Source organism: Sorghum bicolor, chromosome 5 (genome assembly GCF_000003195.3).
Source record: "Sorghum bicolor cultivar BTx623 chromosome 5, Sorghum_bicolor_NCBIv3, whole genome shotgun sequence".
NCBI classification, from domain to species: Eukaryota; Viridiplantae; Streptophyta; class Magnoliopsida; order Poales; family Poaceae; genus Sorghum; species Sorghum bicolor.
In genome coordinates this window covers 7,954,431-7,969,756 of record NC_012874.2, presented here as the reverse complement: position 1 = coordinate 7,969,756, position 15,326 = coordinate 7,954,431, and the positions used below count along the sequence as shown (strand labels likewise).

Here is a 15,326-nt window from a genome sequence, read left to right as displayed (position 1 = left end):
TTGCTTGTTGTGCTCTGCATAATTTCATGAGATTGAGTGGTGCATTTGATAGTGACTTCGATCACCTTGACCGTCATCCAAACTTTGTGCATCCGGAAGCATATATGGATCAGCCGGAGTGTGTCCCTGCGCCGACCTCTGCAGAATGTGAGCAGATGAATGCATTTCGTGACTCCATCGCAAATGGTTTGTTCAATAGGTCTTGATTTGTATGATTTCTATTTGAAAGTGTTGGACATGTAATACCTTTGTACTGCATGCTGGCATGTATCAGTTTTTGCCGGTTGTATCTTTACATTTATTATAGACATTTGTACAATGTATTTTTATTGGGCATGTAATTTTGACAGTTTTGACATGTAATTTTAATTGGACATTTGTAAGATCATAAATTTGTAATAAGATGCTGCTTGTTGTGCATTTTCAGATGCACAGCTGTTCCTACTGCATGTTACTGCAACATTAATGCAGTGTACTATTCATTGTCAGTTTTTTAGATGAACAGTAACCGAAATTTTGGTTGAACAGTATAAAAACTTTTCAGCTGAAAATTTTTTGGAACTAAACAAGGCCCTAAACAAGGCCACAGGCTCAGAATGTGCAAAACCCAAAACCCCGGTTTCCAGTCAGTTTCGCACAAAAACTGCGAAAAAAATAAATAAATCCAGTCCCCCGCCACTTCCCGCCTCCTAACTCTTCCAGGCTTCCGCCGCACCGTCGTCGGCGCGTCCACTTCCCGCCGCCCGCCGATGACGCCGTCCTACAGCTCCGGCCCCGCGGGGCCCGCCGTGGGGCGGAGGGCGGCGACCTTCGCCGGCGCGAGCGTGTTCCTGTCGCGGAGTCTGGTCGCCCCCGAGGTGTTCGACGCCGTGCACGACGCGCTCCGCCTCAACGGCGCCGAGGTCCTCCTCTGCGCCAACCCGAACCGCACGGGGCCGCTCGACTACCACGTCATCTCATCCTCCTCCCACGTACGCACACGCCCTTTCCCCTAGCTCGAATCTGACCGCCTCTTCGGTTTCCCCAATCCCCAATCATGTTTATTTTCCTTTTTTTTGTGTGTGTGTCAATTTCTGCAGGAGAGGTTCGCCGATCTACGGGCCAAAGGCTGCAATTTGCTAGGTGAGCATCTGCACAGTTCTGGAATGTGGCCCTATGGTTGCGCAGTTGTTTTGTTATGTTTTCGGTTTCTGACTAGTGGAATTATTCCAGATGCAAGTTAAACTAGACTCAATTGTTTGCAATGCCTTGATGATTGGAAGCTGCATTATTGAATTTCAGCAATTTGTGAATCTGTGGTCCATAACTTTAACTCTTAGGGTTAGATTGGTTAAGTGTGTTGCTAAAACTTGTACTAATTGTATGACACTAGAGATTAGTGTGGCAGATTGTTAAAAACTAGATAGTCTACTTCTATCATTTAAAAGTACTTCAGTTGTTAAGACTTCTTAATTAGTTTGATAGGTGGATTGTGCTTAATATGAAACGTGGGGCTACATTTGTTAAATCTGGGTATTTGATTGCCCACCCTGATCTTTATTAGGCCTGTTATTATAATAACAGTTGCCAGAATGGCAGTAGTTGCACTTTGCCATCTAATGTTGGGCTTAACCAACATAAAAAGCCATAAGAATCCTAGGTGATGGCCTCCTGTCAACCCTTTTGTGTGAAAATGAAAATAAGATGAAAGTTCATGTGGGTTGTGTATATATCGTTTGTACTATGTTTGGGTAGGCTAGAGCATGATGGGATCTTGGGGCACTAAAGATAGCCATCTTATTTATCACCTCAGGTTGTGCAAAGCCTGCTGTAATGCTGCATTTGATTTGTTAAGACTTAAGAGTATCTTCAATTGAGAATTTAGTTTCATGCACTATATACTGCTTTGTATGTAAGTTTGTTAATGTCTTGGGAGGAGGTTCCAGTTTAGGTATCTTGCTTGTCCAAAGTTTCTTGCAGCCAAAGGGCCCAAACTTTTCATGCTTTAGTGCTGAAACTTGTAGACAAGATTATTTATGAGTTGCTAGGGACCTGATCATGAAAATTGTTGATGCAATCTATGTAAATTTTCTCTCTCCAGAACATGCCAAGTGAAGTTATGATCAATCATCTACCTGTTTATCTTTTTATCTTGAAAAAGTATCAGGCTTTCTTGTTAGTTTGGACTCCAAAACATTACTTGTCTTACAGTGCATAAATTTTCTATGGTTGAAATCGTAATAGCCAATCTTCTAATAAGCTCCTCTGACTTTTGTGTTTAAGTGTTAGTTTTTGAATTTGGACAGGACCACAGTGCATTCTTTCCTGTGCTAAAGAACGTCGCTTTCTACCTAAACAAAGTTATACTTGTTGCCTTGCAATGGATGGGGTTAAAACACTTTGTTCAGGCTTTGAAAAGTCGGAGAAGGTACATGTATCAGTACTTCCCCTAATGTTACAGTTTTCGATAATTAAAACGTTAATATTTATCTCAAGTTTGTTTTTATTCTTGCAGGTTAGGATTGAAGAACTAGTGACAGCCATGGGAGGTCATTTGCTAACCAGACATTCCATGGATGTGGATTTTGTAATTGTGAAGGATGTCACAGTTGCCAAATATAAAGTAAGTTATCCAAGCTTTGAAAATCCCTGCTAATTCAACTGCGGCTAATGTTGTATGAAATGTTCTACATGCTTATCCTATACAGTTTGATCCTATATAGCAAATCTTTTGTGAAAAGTAGTTCCTTGTTCCATTACCGCAGACAAAATCTGAGGTATTGTATTATATGTTGAATTTCTTTACTTCTCTGCAATATGCTCTGTGGTTCGTGGTTCCAGTTTAATTAATTGATGCCACAACTGCCGAAAGTCATTTTAACTTATGTTTCTGTTCTTTTGATACTTCTGAAGGCATTTTAACCTAAATAAACCAAAGTCAGCTTTGTTCATTTGTCCTTAACAGGCCTGAAAACTATGGGTGTGTTTGGTTTGTTTTCAATAGAAGCCTAGCTAGGCTAAGCCTAGCCTTAGCAAGCCAAGATAAACTTGTTTGGTTGCATGTACTATGATAGCTTGGCTAGTTCTAGAATGTGTTTGGTTGGCTGGTTTGTTTTGATACATTCACTTCTTCTCTGGTATGGTTACCTCCAGTGAAGCATTTTGTCAAACAATTGATGGGCATCGATAAAGAAGAAGCTCTCCGGCGGAGGGGCACCACCAGCTCGTGCTGCACGGCGCCGATGCAGTAGCTCGACCGGGGCGCGCTGGACCAGCCAAATCCCAGCTGGTAGCCGCCTCCAGCCAGACTCCCAGCAACGGCACTGGCACCGGCACCGGTGGCTGGCGCATAGCCGCAACCACATCGGAGCTCCGTGCTCGGTGCCTCGGTGCGTTGCGAGCAGCCGCACCAGCGCCGCAGCCGGCCGGCAGCCACGCAGCGGGGCACCTCGCCGCGCTGCTGACGCATCCGCACAGCTCGACGAGGCCCCCACTCGGCGCACCCAGCTCGACGAGGCCCCCACGCAGCGGCCGTCGGAGAGCTTCTTCTTCTTGCCGCCACCGACGTTGGGCCGCAGACGACGCGAGGAGAGAGGAGGAAGGCATCCACCTCTCCACCTCCCAGGTGCGGGCTCGGGCTGGTGCTCTCCACCTCTCCAGCGGACTGGCGTGGGCTTGGGTGCACGGCGGCGTCCCAGGTGCACTCGCTGGAAGCGGCGTGGCCCACAGCGGAGTTCACCAGTCCACCATCCGTCTCCGTCCCCGACCCTTTCGCTGTTCTACCCGAATAATGGTGGCGGAGGCTCAGGCCGAGGGTCCCGCGCTGCCCCCAGCTCCCCCTCCGCCCCTGGCGCATGGGAGCTCTTCCGCTTCCTCGGAGAAGCGCGGGCTCTCGATCCCGGGGAACGACGACGGCGGCGCGGCGGAGGTAGAGCAGGTGCTTGCCGCCGCCGGTGCCGCCGCTGGTGAGCGGGGAGGAGACGGCCGGAGCACGCACTGGGACGTAGGTGAGCGGGGAGGAGACGACCGGACCAGCGGTGACGGAAACTCAGACCGACGCTGGCCCTGGCCTGGCTAGGATCGAAAACGACCGATTTGGCCGTTCAATCCTAGCCAGGCTCCAGGCGTACGGCTAGCTCTGGTTAGCTAGGCCCCTGGTCCAGTACATGCAACCAAACACCCAAAAACTGGCCCAAGTGAGCCATGGCCAGGCTGGGCCGCCAACCAAACACACCCTATGCTGCCAAGTCAAGATAACTTTAATCTTTTTTTAGTAAATATTTACCTTTTGGCTTTTAAAAGAGCTCACCAGTTATCTAATGCAGCAACAACAACAACAAAGCCTTATATTCCCAAACAGTTTGGGGGTAGACTAGAGTTGAAACCCAACATGAGCCACCAACAAAACAGGAAAAGAAAATAAGTAAATAAATAAATATATAGTGATATTATTGGGATCTAAAGCATGTTAGTGATTCTAGCATGAGAATAGCTGCTTTCAGTGCACTCCTATGGATTATTTGGTTGAATAGTGCCATCAGAAGTGTGCCCAAGTATTTGAAAAAAGAACTCAATTCCATCATCATTCTGGTGGCTTGGGAGATATGGGTACACCACAATGAATGCGTATTTAAGGGTGCTAATCGTTCTATGCTCATTAGTCTTACAGTTGATGGCAAATGAGAGTAGCTTTTGGTGCTTCAGCCCTCCACGAGTTACTCACAGGTCGCTTATCCTTGACAGTTAGGTCAGGGTGTTTGGTGGCGTTCGAGTTTGTTAACTTAAATTAAATTATGCATCTGTAACTATACATGTATGGGAGCTGGCCCACTAGCCTCTCCTAGTATTTTTTCCTTAACGAAATTACATGCAGCTCTCCTGTGTCATTTGAGAAAAAAGTTCACTCATTTTTACCCAGTTTAATGTATCTTTGCCTACCTGCTCCCTCCATAATCTTGGAATTTTTTTTGACTGACCAAGAGGATCGTCATACGTGGAGGCTTGATGCAAGTGGATGTCATGTTACTCTTCCAAATCTGCATGTAAAGCTTTTTTCTTTGGTTCTGTGACCTTTGAGCCTTGGCATCGGCTATGGAAGACTTGGGCCCTGCCAAATGCAAAATGTTTTTGTGGTTAACAATACAAAATAGATGTTGGACGGCAGATAGGCTTGCTAAGAGGGGTCTCTCTCATCCAGATAAATGCCCACTATGTGATCAAGAAGATGAGACAATTCAGCATCCTTTAACAACTTGCGTGGTGGCAAGACAAGTTTGGTTCAGATTATTCACTCCACTGAACCTAGCAGATTCAGTCCCCCGACAAAACGAACTGACCTTTGCTGACTGGTGGCGCACGGCGATTAGCAGAGTTAGCAAGGAGCACAGGAAAGGAGTGAACACTTTAATTATTTTAGGGGCCTGGATTATTGGAAGCATAGGAATGCATGTGTTTTTGAGGGGGATTCTCCTTCGCTAAACATGACTTGGAGTGAGCTGAAGAATGAGCACAGCCTCTGGTGCATGGCTGGGGCGAGAAAATTACAGGGCTTAGGTCTCACGCTTGCAGTCTAGGTCTTTTGATTTAAGGTCGGGTTGTTTTGTCCACTATGTGTTTAAACCTTAAGGCTGGGTAATTGCCTCACCCATATTTGGTCCCCATATGAGTGAGGATCCTGTTGGGGACCCCCCCCCCTCCTTTTTTTTTCTTCATCTCTCCTGCGTTTTCAACCCAAAAAAAAAAACTCTTATTAGGCGCACAGTGATTTCTGTTTTGAGGTTATGTATTGGGCGTGGGGTACGTTTCTAGGCATGCTCTGGTGGATTTGAAGCGGCGTCCAATTGAGCACAGCACAGTTACTTGTGTGCTCAAATTCCAAGCGTTTTCTAGGCATGGTCCAGTGGATTTGAAGCGGCATCCAATTGAGCATACCACAGTTACTTGTGTGCTCAAATTCCAAGAGTTCTTTTGCATGCATGCTCCAGTCGCATGCTTGCTTTTGGCTGTCATCCAGGGCTATGAAGCCTTGCATGCATGGAACCTATGATTTGTAGTGAAGTACTGAGGCTGTTATGCTGCAGCTAAAAAGCATAACTGTGTGCTGCATTAGTGCTGCTAACTCCTTTGAACTTCTCAGATGGCTTTGATGCAAGAACTTTCATGCACTTTCAGCGTTGGTATTCGTTGAGCCGTTGGCTGACTAATCTGGATGTGGCTGCTTCTTTTTGTGTTCGCAGTGGGCTCTGAATATTTTGAAGAAGCCCATTGTCACCATGAAGTGGTTAGAGCAATGCTGGATTGAACATCGTGTTGTGCCTCATGAACCTTACAGGATTCTTCCCTTTACTGGGTTGAATATCTGTCTCACTAAACTGGATCCAGGTTGGTGCAGTACTTTATTCAGCTTGGTGTTAGAAGTGAGTTCTGATTTTCCTCCCTTCAGAGCATGTTTTTTTTCCTTGTATGGTTATTGAAAATTGAAGGCCTGTTTAGAAGAGTAGGATTACTCTAGTAACTTTAAAAATTCATATTTAAAGTAAATTCTTGGGCTTTGGAGCCCAGTCCTCTGAACATGCTTTTATTGTCGTTGATTAAAAGGTTGATACTTCCAAAATAAAATATCAACTATTGTAATGCTTTTATATTATGTTATTGAATATGTCTGTGGATTTGGTAATTACTACCTGGCCAAATTGTGCAAATGCTCCACCTTCCATAAATTACTGAGGTTTCAGCTTATTGTGTGTTTAGTAAGCAAGCCAATATTGACGTGGCATATTATTGTACTGTTTCCCACTGGGATGTAATGCCATTTGCGAATAAAAAACACAGTTGTTTAGGGCTAGTGGTGTCTTTTGCATGATCTTGATAGTTTAAGGTGTCAAGTGCCTGGTTTTGAAGTCGAGATTTAATTTTTAACCTACTAGGTAATAGTTGAAGAGGGTAAAATCAATTCCTTTGTCTTTTATCTTCTCACAACCATCAGTAAGCAGTTAAGAATATCATTTCTCTGTTTTCACCTTGAAATTGGACTAGGTTTTTGGCAGATTATTTTGTGTGGTGTGAATGCACTGTTTTTTATAGGCAGGTGTGTGGGTGTGGTAGTACTCTTTGGTACATTTTCTTCTTTATGGAATGACATGTCCTACATGTTTGAGAATTTTTTTTCAGGTTTGTGATTGGGTTTTGTGGAGACTGGCTAGGATTTGTGCTATACCAATCCCTGTGGAAACTAAACAGAACCTTTACTAGATATCAGCCTGCTATCAAACTCTAAACCTTTAGGACTTTGACCCTTACATGAAAGTATAAATGATATTAATGGATTTGATGTCAGTAAGTCAGTTCACTTATAATATATATTTTAATGTTGAACATGTATATTGGAGCTGTATAAACCGAAATAATAGGTAATCCAGATTGGAGGTAGGAGTTAGTCCAAGTGCAAGGTATGAACTGCGGGCTTTAGACACACAACTTCCAACTCTCTGCTAGCACAAGGCTATTGTTGATATTTATGGAAAGTTGGAAACTACATGTTGCTTTATTCTGTTGAATGGTCAGTTACTTCATTACACTTTATTTTTCTTCTGTTTGATCAGGTGAAAGGAAGGAATTGGAGAAAATGGTAGTGCAGAATGGCGGCCAGTTTTCTCCCTGTCTCACACGGAAGTGCACCCATTTAGTCGCAAATATATCCTTTGATGCATTCTGAATTTACTATTTTCTGTTTTAGATTTCACTTGGTTTAAATGAGTCAACCAGAATAGATCTCAAGATCTCAGCAAAGAACCAGATTTGTTGTTAGGCCAAACTTATAATCCTCCACCCTGTATTCCTTTCCCATAGCCACAGCGCAGGAAATGAAATGTAGAGGAATGAACATATGAGTAGTCTGACATGTCGTTAAAACTGGTGATCAATGGATGCACACCACAGTTGTGAATTCATGAAAGCCGTGTATCCATCTGTCAACTGTCAATATGACAAAAGAAAAAGAAAAGATAAAATCACTGAAAGAAATTACCACTAGCATTCCAGGATTTACTTCATGTTTGTTCCAGTGTTTGGGGAACATTTGGCTTGACATTTGTTAAAATATTGTTTATTTTCTAAACAGCTTTCTTAAGGACAACACACTTTGATTACTATATTGATTTCTTAACATATTATTACAAACCTGGAGGTGACAAATATGTCGTGGCCCAAAAATGGGGCAATATCCACATTGTGAATCCAAGATGGGTTGAACAATCTGTTGCTCGAAGAGGTACTAACATATCCAGGAGCTTTTGCTGCTACTATAGATTGTTCCTCCTGCATAAGTTATAAATCTAGTAAGATTAATCTAACTTCTAGAATACATTTTGTTATTGAAATGAAGCTTGTCAAGATGAAAGTAGCTACCTCGTTTGTCAGAGTTCATCTGCTTTTAGTGGTTCAAAGAGTTCCTTTAAGGAGCAACAAAATCCAGAGATCAGTAGCGCAAGCGCAAGCTTTCAACCTGTTCCAGCAACATCAGTTGATGATTCAGTATCAATGTCACAATATTTGCCTGCTTCATTTGGTGATGCTGCACGGATCAGCATTGCCACACCTAGTGTCCAAGAGACAAATGAGATGCAAGTTGATAGTCGTGTTGCTGAGGACTCAGAGCCGGAAAATGATGATCTATATTTATCAAATTGCCGAATTGCTCTGGTGGGTTTTGAAGAGAAAGAGTTGTTAAGGCTCGTCATGATGATACGCAATGGAGGTGGATCCCGGCATATTTTGCTAAGTGAGAAGCTTACTCATATTGTTATTGGTACACCTTCAGATGAGTAAGTTCATGCAACTTTCTCCTGTATATCCTAGTTCTTTTCTGGATGATTTCAGTTGTAGCTGATGGTGCTTATTTGTCTTGACAGTGAAAAAAAGGAGGTAAGATGTCTGGCTGCATGGGGTGTAATAAATATAGTGAAAGTAACATGGTTAGAAGACTGCAATAGAGCAAAAAAGGAAGTGAAAGTATCCCCAATGCATATAGCTACTGAGCTCCTCTTGAAGGGTATGGACCACCAGATTTAGTTGTATTTAGAAGTTAAAACAGATATTATCCATGTTTGACTTAACTTTCGTTGTTATTCTACCTTTTGAACATAGGATTTTCACAAGTGAGCATGGAAAATTCTGCCGATACACGGGAAACTAAGGTTGGCAAAAGCTCAGGTGGGATTTTTCATGTTCCAACTGTCAATGACTTACATGACAAACATCACGAAAAAGATGTGTCATCTGAAAGAAAACCAAAAAGAGGCAAACATGAAAACAGTATAAGTAAAACCCGATCAGCAGCCAGGGCTGCAAAATTAAGTCAACAGAATGGAGTGGTCAATGTTAGTGAGCACCAGCCCCAATATCAAGTGACATCCACAATGAATTCTGGAAGCAGCAGATCAAATATATTCAAAGGGAGAACATTCAGTTTCTCAAATTCATTTTCTCATGACAAGGTACAGTACTTTGCTAATATTCCATCCATTTCCTGTATTGTTATCACTTGTGCCACCTCTCTTTTAAGATGACTCATGGTTTAAACTTCAATCTTCATTTGATCCCCTCCTGTTCCTTATTTAGGTTTTCATTTTATATATATAGACCCCCCCCCCTCTCACACACACACACACACACACACACACACACACACACACACACACACACACACACACACACACACACACACACGAGGTCTCCCTACTGCAGAAACATTCATTTTGGTGGGTGGTGCAAATAGCAATCAGGTCATGTTTTCAGAACTTTCAAGTTTCAAATGCTTTTGCTGGCAGATCAACTTGTTGAGACATTACTTTACACTGAAGTTACTGTACATAGTAGACCAGAACCGAAAAAGCCTACTCTTGTTTGTCTAGAAGCCTAGTTTTCTTTTGATTATGTATAAATATTTGGCTCCCACTAGCTTTGATTTTTGTTGACAAAGTGGTTATGTTCATATGAATCAGAGACCTGAGGTTGTTGATTGGGTCAGAGATGGTGGAGGCGTTATGGTGGATGACATACAATCAACTGCTGTGGATTTCATAATTGAGTGCCATGGACAAAACAGCTTGCCTTGTGACTTCTCTCATTCCACTGTTGTTTCAACTCAGTGGATAAGATCATGTTTGGAGGTACATGCTTCTGTGCTCGAGGTCACTTTGCTCCACTATTCTTTTGAAGTGTTAGACTACATTCCAGTTCTTATTTAAATTTTTTTATAGGAGAACTGCTTACAAGATGTCGGGAGTCATCCTATCTTCTCTCCTTTGCGCTGTCGCATCCCGTTCCCAGGATTCGAAAGCTTCCAATTCTGTATTTCACAATATGAAGAGAAAGAAAGACAGCTGCTGAAGAACTTGTGCTTTCTACTGGGCGCTAAGTTTACAGAAAAAGCATATAAGAGAGTAACCCATCTCATCTGCAAGTTTGCAAGTGGTCCTAAGTATGAGGTTTACACCAAAAGAGGAACTCCAACCATTACTTCCGAGTGGCTCTATGAGTGTGTAAAACAGGTATTCGTCTTCAATACATAGTGTTGAGCATATTCATGTCTTTCGTGCCCCCTGACAATGGCTTGTGCGCGTGAAATGGTTAACATGATGGTGAATTGTCTTTGCAGGATAAACTTCTCCCTGTTGAGCACTTTCAGCCGAAACCAATTACATCACAGGATCAAGATGCTAATGCGTGCACTATCAGCCAATATTCCACACAGGCAACCAGATTTGGTTCCTCTGAGGTGCTTAGTGATTGTCAAGTAACAACAAACAATGCAACACACAATTCTGGTAATTGTTCATTTCACAAGTTCTGCAAAAAAATTATGTTCACCCCAAACTCATTGTGCTCGCATAGCTGGTGCTGGTATTTCTGCAGTTAATGAAGAAACAACTATGCCTGCTGTTAGTAGAAAGAGAAGAATATCTGTTCCTGTCAAGGTTAATGATACGTGCGGAAATATCGGAAGATCTGAGAAACACCTCGAGAATAGCTCTGGCCCTGATGTCGCAGATGCCATAGAGGTTCTATCATCGAAGGTAATGCTAATGCAATTCATACACTTTACTATTACAAAGACTTGGGACATCGTCTAAATGCAACACATCCCATTTTTTTAAACTGCAGATTCAGGACGTGCAATCTCCCAGGAGCGTATCCTATTTTACTGGTGATAAAATGCTTTGCTGTTCTTACTCCATAGTGTACTTCACAAATGCACTAGTGTTGTATCCTTAACTTCTGATGCAGATATTTGAACCTGACAATTCTGTTGTTCAAGAGCAGAAAGATACACACTCCTTTGGCATTTCAAGGAGCTGGTTGAACATGTAAGTTGGTACATTACGCATTTTGTACACTCGTATGTTCGGATAGATTTGGAATGCCCTGTTTTTTCTGTATAACTGTTTGGAGCCCTGAGATATGATCTTTTGGAGCATCTGGAACTTTCAGTTTAACAATGAAGCATTCAATCATCATTCTGATTGATAGAGCTTCCACTTCCTCACACAATAACAAAATGAACATTTAGAGAGAGCAACATGATCACTCTATGACATCCACGTGTAGCAGAAAACTTTCATCTGGCAACTTGTTTGCAGTTTTGGGTGTGTTTGGTTCTGGGATATAGAGGATGGGATGGTCCTGCCCCTGCTTTGAGGGATGGGATCATCCCTGCTTCACGTTTGGTTTGGTAACTGTTGTTTATTTTCTTTAGGCAACCGACGCAAGACAACACCCCTGGCACAAAGGTTAAAAACTTAAACTCCGCACCAGTCCCCTCCCCAGCTCCCATTACTTACTACCCTTTCAGTGAGACGCAGACAGAATCTCAGGTGTGTAGTCTATCCAATAATCAACATGCTCTAGTTGGCAATCGGCAAAAGCATTGTCCGACTGATTTAAACCTGGCGTTTTCTGCAGATCGTTGGATACGAAGAAGATTTAACAGGCATGCAGAAGATCATAGACAGGGTTCGGTCTCAGAGCATTAATGTGACTCCGTCGAGTGAGATTCCTTAGGTGTGGAGGCGAACCAGAAACATCTTGCTTGCAGCCAGATCTGACTGTCAAATTGTGATAGGGAAGATGTGTTCTGAAATCTTCTTGTCCGGTCATGTTGGCTTCAAATTAAGCACATCATGGATAGAGTCTACAAATTTGGAGGCGTACCAGAGGATCTGTGTAGCAAAAATCGAGGAGATTTTCATTCCATGGCATTCTATGAACGGAACCTCACGCTTTACATCGTCAACTTGTGGATGTAATGCCCTTGTTTGTAGAACACAAACAGACTCTGAACTGAACGCTTGTGATCCATGTGATCCTGTACATTAACAATCTTGTACACTAAATCCAGGAGTAGCTAAAGGAGCCGACACAAGACACATATGCTCGTCGATATAATAATGTGTTTCGGTGTATATGGCGAGCATGAAAGGAAGCATGTACAAATGTAACAATTCATTTTTGATTTGATGCTTGTGTATGCATGCTCAATTAGTTGAGGTAGCTGGGCATGTAAGTTCCATTGTTCTGTGGCTGTATGAACCATAAATTTGCATATCGGTAATTTGACTTCAACAGTATATATGGAGAATACGAAGACATTTTGGCGCCTCCTGATCCAGTTTATTACTAGATATTCCCATTTTTCTAAGCTTAATACATGGCTAATTTTGGTTCATAGTAATATCATTATTAATGCAGGGAGAAATGGTTTTCACACAAGCAAAATAATGTATCTTTGCCTTTGACAATGATTCCATAGTTCATACTCCCTATATCCTGAATTATAAGTTATTCTAAGAATCTTGGAGAGTCAAAACATTTAAAGTTTGATTAAATTTATATAATAAGATAGTAATATTTATGATATTATCTTAGTATCATTAGATTCTTTATCAATTATATTTTAATAATATACCTATTTAATATTATAAATTTTTGTATTTCTTTTTATAACTTTTGTCAAACTTATATTTTGACTTTCCAAGATTTTAGAATAACTTATAATTTGAAACGGAGAGAATACTGGTGTACTTGCACACAATCAGGGGGACACATGAACCATATTGGTGTACTTGTACACAATCAGGGGACACATGAACCATATTTTCCGTAGTACTACTCTGCACATGCCACGTAGTGGTTACCACACGACACACTTAGACTTTGTTTGGATGTAATCGGATTCACATCAATCCACATATGTTGGGGTGGGTTGGAGTGGAATTTGAACTAAATTCCACCTCAGGCCTTGTTTGGATGTTGTCGGATTCACCTCAATCCACATGTGTTGGAGTGGATTGGGGTGAAATTTAGTTCAAGTTCCACTCCAACCCACATCAACACATGTGGATTGATGCGAATCCAATCCAAACAAGGCCTCAATCCACTTCAACACATGTGGATTGAGGTGAATCCGACAACATCTAAACAAGGCCTTAAATGGTGCTCCACCCTCACCGACGCTGTAGTCGAAGCCTCCAAGGGACTGCCGCCGCCGTATGGGTGGCGCGGTGACCAGCTTAGTTAGCTGACCAAGTGTTTAGTTCTCTCTAAAGTCCAATTTTTTTTTTAAGATTTCTAATCACATCAAATCTTACAGTATATGCATAAAGCATTAATTATAAATAAAATTAATAATTAATTATACAGTTTACTTGTAATTTATGAGATAAATATTTTAAGCCTAGTTAGTGTATGATTGGATAATAATTACCACATACAAGCGAACGTGCTATAGTGTTTCGAAATTTTTTTTCAAAAGGGAACTAAACAAGGCCCAAGGAGCCGGTTCAAGTTGCATTTGGCTTACAGCAGCGCCCCTGGTAAACCAGAAACTCAAATGTGATACAATACTAGTCCTAGGAGGCTGCTAACACATTTATTACATCAGATAAGTTTCAGCGCAGTAGTCTCGGTAAGCGTGGACAAGGAAGGCACGCTATAATAATAAGACACCAAAATACAACATAGGTCCAAAGGACCCAGAAACAAACGATATCGCCATCGAACATCTGACGAGTCCCAATACCACAGGCTTAGTTGGGTGCAGACACGACCTTACTCGAACGCCACTTCGGAATCGAAGTCCGGATCTTCCTCGTTTAATAAAGCAAGGGTGAGTACAAATTACTCAGCAAATCCAACCTTACCCTACGGAAGGGGATAACAATATATATGCATATGGATAAATCAAGGATAGGCTTAGTTTTATTTGCATAAAGCTATCTTTTTACACATGCAAGGTTTCATTTCACAAATACTGTTGTAAAAGACCTCTTTTCCACATATGATAGTATTTCTGAAAATGGGGTTTGATCACAATTTTAAGTGTTGTTGAACCCTTGTTCCCACAACACAATGGCAACACAATGGCAGTCAACCATTTATTTCCAAAATCACACTCACTCTCATGTTTTCACTCATCCCAACCAATCTAGTTGTTGAAATCAAACCATAACCCGTCCGAGACCGCGGACACGGCTATCCAGATAGATTTACACTCTGCAGAGGTTGTACACTTTTCCCACAAGTAGGATACCATAACTTACACCGTCGTGCAAGCACAGATCCATCCAAGTCATTACCCTCCATAGCTAAGTAATGGCGCTCACCACGGGAACACTAAGGCCACATCTCATGATACCACAATAATTCACAAAGCTCTTTTCATACAATTCTACAATTTTACATACATCACTTAGTGTCCCGTTGCACACCTGCCTCCAGGTGATTGCCATACTAACTAGAGGGATTTAGACTAAGCCTTTCCCATGCAAGGCGAGTGGTTGTACGATAAATGAGTTAGGCAAGATGAATCATCAACTCAGTCCTTAATCGAGACAAGGCGGATATCTTCTCGCTTAACCCCGCAAGGTATAAGCCACAACACCAGGGCATCCTCAAAAGAGATCCCATCCGCCCCATCTTCATAGTAATCACATTTATAACTTGTTCATTAACCCTTTCACAATACCCACAATTTATTTTCACCACTCACACCTTTTACTTTTAAAATCATTATATTTGAGAAAATACAGTGATGATTATCCAGATGAGTAACAAGTTCTAAGCATACTAAATAATAACATTTCTGTCATAGTATATTATTTGTTCTTAGATTCGAACAAGACAATTACCGGGTAATATCAATTCAATGATGGCTATTCAATAGGTTTTAACTAAGCAGCGAAAATACTTCGTACATATATCGTACATGTAATATTTAAAACGGCTTCTACGGGTTGTGTTTAAAAATAGGATCAATATGCATCAAAGGGGATCGGTTGGACTTGCCTCCG

At 41.9% G+C, this 15,326-nt stretch overlaps 1 protein-coding gene across 2 annotated transcripts; it reads left to right on the top strand.

Moving 5' to 3' along the window:
• Positions 631-12,636, top strand: LOC8074306 (DNA topoisomerase 2-binding protein 1). 2 transcript variants are annotated; one of them, XM_021462218.1, is made up of 18 exons: positions 631-971; positions 1,080-1,122; positions 2,286-2,407; positions 2,495-2,602; positions 6,216-6,360; positions 7,581-7,672; positions 8,155-8,248; positions 8,363-8,801; positions 8,889-9,028; positions 9,124-9,473; positions 9,981-10,148; positions 10,239-10,529; positions 10,637-10,805; positions 10,894-11,054; positions 11,143-11,169; positions 11,266-11,345; positions 11,735-11,852; positions 11,941-12,636. In XM_021462218.1, exons 1-18 carry the CDS (start codon positions 750-752, stop codon positions 12,037-12,039), a joined length of 2,868 nt encoding a protein of 955 aa, XP_021317893.1. In that variant the 5' UTR covers positions 631-749; the 3' UTR covers positions 12,040-12,636. The 2 variants fall into 2 exon arrangements, with proteins under 2 accessions (XP_021317893.1, XP_021317892.1); XM_021462217.1 differs by having other exon boundaries at positions 10,873-11,054.